At 33.5% G+C, this 12,375-nt stretch overlaps 1 protein-coding gene across 5 annotated transcripts in view; it reads right to left on the reverse strand.

Annotated features, from left to right (window-relative positions):
• The window catches only part of Exoc2 (exocyst complex component 2), a 205,587-nt gene that overhangs the window by 145,153 nt on the left and 48,059 nt on the right, over nucleotides 1-12,375 (reverse strand). For all 5 annotated transcript variants that reach the window (XM_047557921.1, XM_047557922.1, XM_047557923.1 and 2 more), the window contains 2 exons: nucleotides 10,376-10,552; nucleotides 7,194-7,320 (listed from right to left, as the gene is read on the reverse strand). In XM_047557921.1, the coding sequence (XP_047413877.1) occupies nucleotides 7,194-7,320; nucleotides 10,376-10,552 (304 nt within the window). The remainder of the gene's footprint in view (nucleotides 1-7,193; nucleotides 7,321-10,375; nucleotides 10,553-12,375) is intronic.

Below are 12,375 nucleotides of genomic sequence, written 5' to 3' on the forward strand. Positions count from 1 at the left end.
AGAGCAAGAATGGGTCTGGTCATACTGACTGGCAGTAAAGAGACACCCATGGACATGGCAAGGCCCCCACAGGTTCAGCACCCTCATCTCACATCATGTTCACGCCATGGCTGCTAGAAGGACAAGTATGGGAGAAAGGAGAATGGCAGATCCTAAAACTGAGCTTCGGCATGAATGGTGACAAGACTCTGTGCTCCCACCAGAGAGCTTTAGGCTGAGATTTGAAGTATCAACTCACCTTAGTTTTTTTGTCTTGGGTTTTTTGTTGTTTGATTGTTTTTTTCTTGTTGTTATTGTTTGTTGTTTTTGTGTGTGTGTGTGTGGTACTGGGGATTGGGCCCAGGGGTGCACCACCACTGATCTATGTCCCCAATTCTTCTTATTTTTCTTTTGAGAGATCTTGCTAAATTTCCCAGGCTGGTCTCAAACTTACAATCCTCCTGCCTCAGTCTCCCAAGTTGCTGAAATTATAGGCATGCATCACAGCACCTGGCCCACCTACTAGTATCTTACCCACCACAAACATTGCTCCTTCAGGCTCCCAAATGAGCCAGGCAGAATTTGAAAGTACTGGATTTCTTGGTCCAAATGCCCAAACCCTCATAATCACCCCTCAGATTGAATTTATTCTTCAGTGATTTCTTTCTAAAGACCTTAAAACTATTTCACCAAACTTAACTACAACAATTTGAGTTGGAAGAAGTGCTGAGATCTAAATCAGAAATTGGATGTACAGGAATAAGACAAATTATTTTCAAGACAGTGAAATTCTAATACAGAGATGTCAAGTCGTTTTGTCCAAATCATACAATTAAAGTCCAGGACTAATCATGCATAGAAATGCAGCTGCATTATCAGTAGACACTATTGGCTAGTAACCTGACAATTATTCTAGGCTCTCTCTGGTAGAAGAATTCCATACAGTCTGGCATTTGTGCCTTTAATGGGTGAGATAAACTATCCCAAGCCAACCCTGTCACTTTCCCCTTGTTCTTTATTGAGTGACACTGTTTTGACCAGTGCTATCTGAGGAAAGATCAACTAGAGTCTTTTTGGGAAATGTCTCCACACTTGAAGGAGAACCCAGAAGAAACAGTGTCTTTCTGCCTCTGGGTATTATGTGTTTAGTTTCAACACTAGGAATTGCTAAAGTCATTTTGCAATTATGAAGAAAATCAGTTTTTGCTAAGGGCGGCAGAACAAGAAACCCAGGTTCCTCAAAACATGACTGTGTCACTGCCTCAACCAATCTTGGAGTCTGTCATCTCTTAAATATACTGTTATTTTATGCATATACCCCAAAAATGTGAAATAGATGATCTGAAAAAAAGAGAGAAATGACAATGCCGAGAATCAACAAAGCTGACTGCAAATGTACCGACGACTCTACTCAGTATTTACAATGGGAGGCAGCAGTGATAAGAGTGGCTAAGAGGATAGGCTCTGCATTCAATTTCCAAGTTTGCTCCATCTGTCTGCATAACTGTGGGGAAGTTATTTAACTTCTCTTAGGTTTCCTTTATTCATGAGGATCATAACACCTCCCTTTTAGGAATGTTTTGAGGATTAAAGTAGATAATGAAGGCTTAGCAGTCTCTGGCACACAGTGAATGCTCAAAAATGTTATTTGCTGTTACTATTATTTTTATACGTCTTAGTTTTTATATTTTACAGGTTATTTTTATCATTACATTTAATTTTCATCACAAGTGAGTCAAATGCTCTCATATTACAGATGAGTAAACATCCTCAGAGAGATTACATGTCAATAATAAAGACTGAACTCTAGTGCTTCTACTGTCAAAGTACCAGAGAATCTTAAGATAGGAAATAAAACCATAACTATAAATCTGTGAAGATAAAAAACCAGGGGAAGAATGGAAGGGATAGTTTTTTTAAATCAAAAACAAAGGAAAATATTAATTATTTAATAACGACCATAGGAAAGGAAGAAGCACTATGTCAACATGATTTATGAAGCACAGACAGTTAAAACTTAATGTGTAAAACTTAATGGATTTTGGATACTAGCTTCTAAATGAAATGACATTTCAACAAGTCAGTAAAAGCAAGATATATACTTATACTTTAAAACTACTGGAGTTAGAGATCAAAAGTAACATATACTCCACTACAAAAACCCATGAAATATTTTCATTAAGGAATCAAAACACAGTTTCAGTGGTAGACAACTCTTTCTACCCTTAAAAAAATGTTTTCCATTAGATGGCAGTGTAAACTCAGATTTAAACTTTCTAAAAATGGGTAGCCCAAGCATGCGTATTGAGGAACAGACATAAAATTAACAGGAATGTGCATAACATAACAGCATTTGCTTTCCAGTATGAGAACAATCTTCAGTGATAACCAGTGTAGCATGCAAAGCAACGACATTTGTTGTGAGAACATTCTAGTCACCCACATACATCGAAGTCTGGCTGCAGTTTTGATATTCTGTTTGCATTGAAGACAACACATTTCCTTCATGTGGCAGATGGAAGATGGAAGGGTAGGGGGTTAATAATAAAAGTTGGCTTATGTAGTTCTTTGAATGTGTAAATGTTATGCTTAATTCTTTAGCTTTAAATTTTTTAAATATTTCTATTTTTAGTTGTTGATGGACCTTTATTTTATTTATTTATATGTGGTGCTGACAATTGAACCCAGTGCCTCACACATGCTAGGCAAGTGCTCTACCGCTGAGTTACAAAATTTTTAGCAACACTGTTTACATCCTGTTATATTAAAGATCATAAATTCTCTGTGGTTGTCTCATTTATTTTTTTAATCTGATAGTTTCTGGACTTAGGCACCATATCATAGCCCACAAATCTATTTTACAAAATTCTAAAAGATACATTTATCCAAGGTTCTTCTCCTCTACACTCCTAGTAAGATTTATCTTGCCATCACTTTTCCTCTCTTTTAACATATAGCTTTCTAAATGTAGTGGGGAAACTGGTCAAGTTTTCTTTCCATTAGAAAGCTAAACTGATTAGAAGAATATGAGATATGCATTGCCTATAAAACCAGTGTAGAGATAAAACAGACATTAGTGGTATATCAACTTAGTAGATAGCTTTCCACATAGTAATTCATAAAAAAAGTTATGAGGCAAAATTCCATTTTTCTACTCCCACTCCAATAGGTGTACTGTCTCCAAACACTGCCTATAAATATTCTCTTATTAGACTAATAAGTATTCTTTTAAGAAACAAAACTTAATGAAGATTCTCACTTAACATGAACCTGGTTTTACTTTCTTTTTTCGGTTTAAATAGTTTGTCTCCATTACAATTGAAGCCATGCAGAGAACATAATCTGTGACAATAACCATAATAAATCAGAAATATGGACCTTTTACAAGCAAATCCTAGTCTCAATTCAAAGTGAAGTTAGTTTTTCTGAGCAATTAGTAACATTTTTATAAGTATCAAGGCACCATGTGTACAAAAACATCAGTTAAAAATTTAGGAATATTAAGGATTTTAACAGTCAAAGGCGACCAATAAATGCCAGTTGTTAAACTTGTGGCCTGAAAGACGACAGCATGCATGTTGGGTCAGCCAATAAAATATTTATTAAACTCTGACTCACACCAAAAAGCAACAAGAAAACTATATTGTATTACTCTCACTTTGCTTTTTCATATTCAGATGAACCAACCACAGCACCACAGGATGCCTCATTGTTCCTTTGTACACTGGGCTGTTAGCTGTAGAAAATTTCCATAAACATTCACATTGCAATTACCAGGAGCTGATTCATCTTCCAAAGGCTGCCACCCCACTTTAATCTGATAATTCATCAGGACCACAGTTGAGTATTTTATAATAAGCATTTATAATTCTTCAAACCTTCTAAATCAATACCTTTTAATCAGCAAATAATATTAAAACCCTGTTGTTCCTATTCAATGATGTTTAAAGAAAATAGGTCTTCAGTTTTTAGATTATAAAAGAAACTCCTAAATGACATTAATAAAGAGAAATAAAGGAAAATAAGGTTTCTGATCTGAATGAAATGCTCTTCTTTACAGAGACCAAAGCTTTTATCTAAAAAATATTGAGTTAGGAAAATAAAACTTATACCAGCATTTTACAATATGTCTTTCCCTTCCTTTTCTTTTCTTTTTTTTTTTTTTTTTTTTTTCTCTAAAACAAGATTTCTCCATCTAGGCTGTGGTTAGCTCAGTGGTAGAGTGTACACTTAGCCATCGATGGGCAAAGCCCTGGGTTTGATTCTCGACACTACCAAAAAATAAATATTTCTCTATCTGAAGTAAAAAGAGTTCAATAAACCAATGTGGCTTTCTTGGCGGTATTTTAAAAAGAAAAAGAAAGGGAAGGCTGTAAAGCACTTTTCTGATCAAAAACATTCTCTCCTTTTGGTTTCTATACTCTCTCTCTCTACTTTCCTACTTTCATTTTCTTGCTTCCTGGCACCTCTAGCCTCTCTTTTGGCAAGAAAAGAAAAGAAAAAAAAAAAAAAAGGCAAAAGATTCTTAAACAAAAAAATTACTGGATGCCCTTTTCTAGTCAGGAGCTCGGCAGTGCTTTCCTAATGCTCTCTCTGATGCTATGGGGATCTTTGTATTTCTCTGTAACTGACAAATTTACATCTCTGTTAGACAGACAGAGGCGAGGGGAGGGCTGACAGTGACAGGAGGGATTTCATCCACAGAAACAGGGCAGATGAGGATATAACTGGTTAGCAGCAGAACTAGATTGTTTTACACCTTTTAGTATTCCTCACTGCCTACTATATCTCTTCCAAGACATTCCTTTGAAATGTTTTTTGCATTTTATTGGTTCTCCCACTAATTAATGATTTAAATAAGAGCTCACTATTCATTTTATGTAAGAGTTGCGATTTTACCTGTTTCAAAAATTATTCTTTAATATTTTACATTATCTAATGGTTGAGCAAATTATACTGAAACTTGAGCAGTACCTTAAAATAAAAATCTGTTAATATTGCCCCCACTTAAGTCCTTCTTCAATACATGTGCAAGAGATTATTTAAGACTTTAATATAATTTATTATCCTATCATTTTTATCCTATCATCTTAAGTCATTAAAGAAAGGTTCTTAGGCTGGGGAGTGGCCTATTTGGAAGACTGAGGCAAAAGGATTGCTAGAGCCCAAGAACTCAAGGCCAGTCTAAGCAACAGAGTCAGAATCCCTCTTTTCCTAAGCAAAGAAGAGTATATGTGCAAGAAGACAGTAATAATGACTGACATTTGCCAGGTACCTGCTATATTCTACATGTTTACCTGCATCTATTCACTGAAGGTTCACAACAGTCTGAATCAGGTACACCATTGTGCACCTAAGGAAACCAAGGCAAAGAGAAGCTGAATAACTTCTTTAAAATCATCCTACTAGTAACTGGTGGAGCCCAGTTTCAAGTCAAGGAAGTCTGGCTCCAGACCAAACTAGACTACCTCTCAAAGAAAGAAAAGAAAATTTTAAGCAAGCTCAAATTTGTAGTGCCATAATTCCTCACTCTGTTGTTACCAACCTTACCAAAAGATTATCTTAGAACATATTAAGAAAGTGTCATTAGAGACAGACAGTTCAAGCCAAACCTCTTTGTAGGTAGCATCATATTAGTAAGATAGTCAAAGGTAAGAGGACATGAGACAATAGAACAAATAAGGGAAGTCTATATGCCAAAATAAAAGGGGAGGACCTCAATTTTATGAAAGTGAACATTCAATTTAAACCTAACTTTGCTCATTGGTTGAGTCTCATGTAAAATGCGTGTAGTGCCTCTGTACTCCTTTGGGTCACATTACAAAGCTGCCTCTTGGTCAAACAAGAAAGAGAAGTCAGAAGGGTCCTTCTGCTCTACACTTTCTGTAGCAGTCTTGGAAAGAACCTGAATTTCATAATTGTTTAAGCAAGGACTTCATGGATTTACTATCAACTACAAAGTCTATTTATGCTTGAAAATGTGCTCAAATACATACCTGGACCAAAAAAAAAGAAAAGAAAAAAAAGGTTCCTATCATTCTTCTCTGGACTGTCTCAATCTTTAAACTCTTAATTTCCAGGGTACTGAAATCCTTAAAACAGCTCTAGAATGACCCATACTGCCTAAATGCTTCCAAGATGTTACCTATGGGAAATTCAAGCTCACTAAAGCTGCCAGTGCCCATGGTTTATCACATGATGTGTCCCCAAGATAAATGCCCTGCCTCCCTCTTATAGGACAAACCTAGTAATGAAAAAGCAGTTTGCTGTTTAATTACTAATGATCTTCAAGTGTGTAGACTTAAAGGTTGAATATTTTACAGATTAGTGGAGAATCTTCCCCAATCTTAGAAAAACATAATGGTTAAAGTATTAATAGAACAAACTTGCTGCCTTCCCAGAGTGTTTATGAAACAACACTAAAACATTGTACTAGGGAGTAAGTAAAACAAAATCCCAGATTTGGTTATAAAATACCATGAAAGAGATTATTTACCTGGTACAATTCGGATGATTGAAGTTAAGTAAGTCTAGAATAAGTAAGAATTATGGCAGAGATTATTATGCAGGCTAGTGTTGTGGCGCAGTATAAAGCACTTGCCTAACATATGTGAGGCACTGGGTTTAATCCTCAGTATCATATAAAAATAAATAAATAAAACAAAGGTATTGTGTCTGTCCACAACTAAAAATTTTTAAAAAACCATTTTGGCTCTAATTATTCTAAAATATTTCTAGAAACATCAAGCAAATGGACAGATTACAAACTCTATCTTCACTTCAAATACCATCTAAATATTTAAATTTACCAACTCTAGATAATACTCACATCATTAAAAATATCAGTTAGGAGCTGGGGATATAGTTCAATGGAGTTTGCCTAGGTAGCTTACAAGCTAGGTAGAGCTAGGTTAGATATCTTGCCTATGATATGCAAGGCCCTGACTTCAATTCCTAGTACCACAAAAAAAGGCATTAGTTATTAAGATGTCAAGACTTTTGTTGGCACAAAATTCAAATTCAAAAAAATTAAAGAGGTAGATAGTTTTGCCAAAAGTTTAAACTAACTATAACATTTACTCTAGCAAAGCTGACCTAATTTCAGTTGTCTTTGAGTGTGCTTCCAGGACATTTCTGGAATTTGACTCTCCTTAAATACATAAAACTTTTAGCAAATGAAGAATAAAGAAAACCAAAGGTAAGACAATACTCACTTTTCAATTTCAATGCCAAGAGGATTTGCAGGACGGAGGGACAAGGGAGGAATTCCTTTATTCCTGTCGGTGCGCATATCATAATAATTCATTTCATCAACCCACACAGCAGACTGATCCAAAATGCCTACAAATATGAGGAACGCAGCCTTAATACAATAAAGACTCCCCCAGGTATTTTTAGGTCTTGCCCTATTGCTTTAGTTTTTAAAGACCTAATATCAAATGTCTAATAGATCAAATTTAAAAGATTTGAAGGCCCTATAGCTTGGATTATTTTTAATGGCTAGTGGCTTAATTAAAAATACTAAGAACTTATAAAAAGGCAAAAATAGCACCGTGGTTTACAGTTTAATTGTATATTTTTCAATAGAGAATACAAATTAAAATTAAGCCTCTGAGAAAAATATTCTGCAAAAACAAATGTATTTTACAAATAACAAATGCTACAATTATTTATACATTGCTAAATATTATTGTTTTTATTCAAGAGAATATTCTGGAAAATGGCTGAGAAATACCTAAACAGAAAACATTCAAATTAAGCATTATTAATACAATGAAAAGTTTCTTGGTTAAGATAATTCAAAAAGTCATAATATATAAATAAATACATGATGTTATACTTAATATTTGAGTTTCTTCTGAGTTCTACAAGCTACCTAAGGACGTATCACTGCAGATGAAATCCAAAATATTTCTTAAAAGGTTCTTAAAAACTTTCAAAAAAATGTCTTTTATATTCTCTTTTCCTCTATAAACATGGCCATGTTCTCATAAATAGTTATGCAAAAACAACATATTCTATGGGTATTTTTGTTTTGTTTTGTTTTGTTTTTTGTACCAGGGATTGAATCCAGGGACACTTAACCGCTGAGCCACATTTACAGTCCTTTTAATTTTTTTTTTTTTTTTAATTTTGAGACAGGTCTCACTAAAGTTGCTTTGTGGTTTCATAAGTTGCTGAGGCTTGCTTTGAACTTGCAATCCCCCTCCCTTGGCCTCCAGAGTTGCTGAGATTACAGGTATGCACCATCATGCCGGGCTCCAGGTTATTTTTCATTCTTTTTACTATTATTAATGTTGCAAATGTACCAGATGATAAAAACATTAGGTTTTTTCTATACTATGCTAAAACCAATTAGTTAAATGCAACAAAATATCAACAATTAAATCAGTCATTTGACATTCAAAGAACACATGGCTTATGTAATGGAAATGATTAGGTTATTCAGGGAAAACTAACTGGACATGAACCCTGTGAACAAGATTTAATTCTGAAAATACCATTTTCCTTTATGTGACTAAGCTCTTCAATCATTCATCTCAGCACAGGACTTACCAGTTACCACCCCAAGAACCCTGGGCTTAACAAAGCAGAAGCAAAAATCCAGGCACACAGAGCAAGCTGCCCCCAACTCTACAGAGGGAGGTTGGGGAGGGTGGGGAGGACTTTTTGGAAAGGCTGCTTAAATACCAGGCTATTTGTAGCTGCATGACTCTTTGTGAACCTACTAATTCAGCACTCACAGTTCTGCCTGGGCATAATGGGGACTCTGAGATTATGCTCAAGTCCAGTCACACTGGAGTACAGGTCAATAGATAATTACACCTTCTATGTGCTTGGTCTTGGGCTGGGCAGTCTAGAATAAAATTAGTGTTTTCACCTAAATTTCTTTTATCTGCTATATAAACATGCTATAAAATAATGGTGAATTTTATCAAAATGTTACGTTCCTCTAAAAAACCGTGAAACAAGTTCCTTCCTGCTTTAATTTCACAGGTCAGCATTTAAAGATGTTAAATAAATAAATACATAAAAATAGAACTACATTTTATATGACACACATATGTACCTGAACATAGGTAAATATATACAGATCCAATGTTAAAAATTTCTTTAAATTCCTGTAAGGAATTTTTATTCATTAAAATAAGAATTTGTGGAGGATAATACTATAGAAAGGTTTTATGATTTAAGAGAGAAAACAAAAACAACTTGCAAAATTGTTTACTTTTATACAGAGAGAACTACTGCATGGTTTTAATTATGCCTATGATGTTCTTACTTTATATAAATATTTGTGTATTAATGCAAAACATTAACAGTGTTACAAATCAGAATCTGACATTACTCTAATTTTAGCAGGGGCAATGGATAAATACATAACTATGAGAACAGTAACTTAACATTACTAATTTGCTGTGTAAGGAACTAGGCTAAGCACTTTACATATATTTATATTCTAACATCCAATCCTATGAAGTAGGTAATATTTTCATTATATTTTTTCTTTTTTTTTTTGCAGTGCTGGGGATCAAACCCAGGGTCTCATGCTTGCAAGGCAAGCACTCTATACCAACTGAGCTATCTCCCTAGCCCTTTTCATTACATTTTTACCCACAAAGAAACTAGGCACTGAAGTTAGCTAGTAGCTAGTGGTAATAAAATCCCATTTTAGAATTCAAGTCTGTCTCCTCAGACTAAGTTCTTAACCACCACTAATGTGCAGAAGGAAGAGATGAGTGTGTTAAAAAGGATTTTGTGAAGTGCCATATGATACAAAGAAGAGGAATTGTTATTAGTTTGGAGGGCTAAAAACCGATCCAAATCAGGCAATATTTCTTCTGGGCCTGGAAGGTAGGGAAAATGAAGGGAAAGGAAATATTATTCAGAAAACACTATTGCTAATTTGGCCAAATCAGAAGCAATTTCACCTTGTAGTATCATTGTATTCATAATCTAAGAACCAAAACTGGTATGTTAAAATATAAAATGAACAGATTTTGTTAATAACAGAACAGTATTTCTCTTTGAGTCTTAGATTTTATTGACTTTGAGCTCAGCAAATGGCCAATTTTTACCAAAAATTACAGTTTTTTAAAAAAATATATTTTTAGTTACAGATGAACACAATACCCTTATTTTGTTTATATTTTTTATGTGGTGCTGAGAATCAAACCCAGTGCTTCACATGTGATAGTCAAGTGCTCTACCACTGAGCCACAACCACAGCCCCCAAAATTAGTTTTTACCAAGATCCCTTTCCTAACAAAATTAACATATATTGAATTGATGAGATATGAAAGTAGGTAAATTTTAAACTAAACTACCATTTAAATTTTAAAAGATAAACTAATTTTTATTTTCATCTTTAGAATAAAATCACTAAAAGTTTTACCTATTTTTTCAGGTTTTAATAGCTTGAAAGAGACTGTTGAGGTTCCTTTGCCACCTGTCTTGGTTGTGACAATAATGTCCCCTTTGTCATTTTTGGCTTGTCCCACTCGACATACTATTTTACTTGCAGACATCCATTCCGCTGTCAAAAGGCAATTATGTCCACAAATTGTCAATCCTGCAAATAAAGGAATAAACAGAACAATGATAAAACCTTAAACATGTCTTACATGAAAAATAAAGAAATAGCCTTTCCTGTTCAATAGTTATTTTTATTATTAAATATACCTGATGTTATTTGTAAGTTTACTGCTGTATAGATTTTTTTCCAATTTGTTTTTTCTCTAGTATTTAAGACTTCTTTTAGACTATGTTTAAGTTTCGTGCAATATCATAATAATGGACCATAATTATGGCCAGGCATTCCAGATTACTTAAGACTGTGATAATGTTAAATTATTTTCAGAAGTGTTAAAAGGAAAATTATTACTACTATTGAAGTTTAATGATTAGTATAGGCTTTTCACATGTTTTAATAAATTTGTAGATCATTCCATAAAACATTCTATATTTATTCATCTTCCTGAAAAGAATCAGTAAGTACTTTTTCTAGTGTTCAATTATACCTGGTGTTAAAGAATAAACTAAAGTGAATATTTTATTTACTTGAGGATAGCAAAAAGTATTATAAACCTGGTGAAGTGTTTCAGGCATTACTGGATTATATCATTTCATAAATTTGCATAGCGGTTCCTATCCTGGCAGTTTATGCTGCCTTGGTATTTTCCTAATAAAACTCTAACTAAATTACTGTTCCATTATTCTACTCTTCCAGTTAACCAACATCTTCAAAACATTAACTCATATCTATCACCTCCTTCACTGATAGTATATTAATTAAAAATTTGGCAATAACCAAATAATACTGTCTACTGAAAGACTGCAGTAAGACATGTCCCCTAGGCAGAACACCAATACTGGTCAGTCAATTTTCTAACTTTCTTCCTTTACATTTTCCATTTCCACAATGAAAGAAGGAGGTAATAAATATTTATGGAAAAAATAAACCAGAATATATGTGGTACAAACCCAGCAATTTCACATTTTTTTTCTTCTTTATTTAACTTTGTATATTGCTCAGCAGGCCAATTTGGCAATTGTTAGGTTTATTTTTGCTTTTTTTTTCCCCCTCCTCATATACCAGGAACACCTCAACCAATGGCAAATTTGGTTTTAAAAATGAAGGGAGAGGGCTGGGGTTGTAGTTCCGTGGCAGAGTGCATGCCTAGCACCTGCAAGGCACTCGGTTCAATTCTTAGTACTGCATATAAATAAATAAAATAAAGATCCATTACCAAAAATACATTTTAAAAAATGGAGAGATTCAAGTCATCTTTTCTTATAACTTAAATGACTATTTAGTAAGAAGGTTATATTAACCTTAAAGAAATTTTAAAAGATACATTTTTAAGACATTTATATTGCTTGAAATAATGAATTTTGGGTATTCCCCTAAAATATTTATTATTTAAATATTATTATTATTAAATATTTATTATTTATTCATGTATATAGAAACTTGTTTTCCTAATAATGACATTTAAAGGTTCCTTTTAGGACAAAATTTTCTAAAACTACTTTTTAAAACACTCATAATTCAAAACTGTGTTTTCAAAATGGGAATACCCTTGATATCTTTCCTGATAATCAATTTTTTGTTATGAAAATTTTAAATGATTTAAAAGATTGAACATTTCTTCAAAACCAACTTCCCAAGATAAATAGAATATACATTTTGCTCGAGTAATTTTATATATGTGTAAATCAGTCTATATATTTTTCAAAACAAGCAGGAACTGTTTTCATTTATAATGTACTTACAAATATGGTGGTTATTTTGATGTCACATCAACTCAATATATAACAACATTTTAAAATTTTATAATATCAAAAATATTCTTATGATTTTAAACTAACTTTTCAGAAAAGAAAATAACTCAA

Source organism: Sciurus carolinensis, chromosome 7 (genome assembly GCF_902686445.1).
Source record: "Sciurus carolinensis chromosome 7, mSciCar1.2, whole genome shotgun sequence".
Classification (NCBI taxonomy): Eukaryota; Metazoa; Chordata; class Mammalia; order Rodentia; family Sciuridae; genus Sciurus; species Sciurus carolinensis.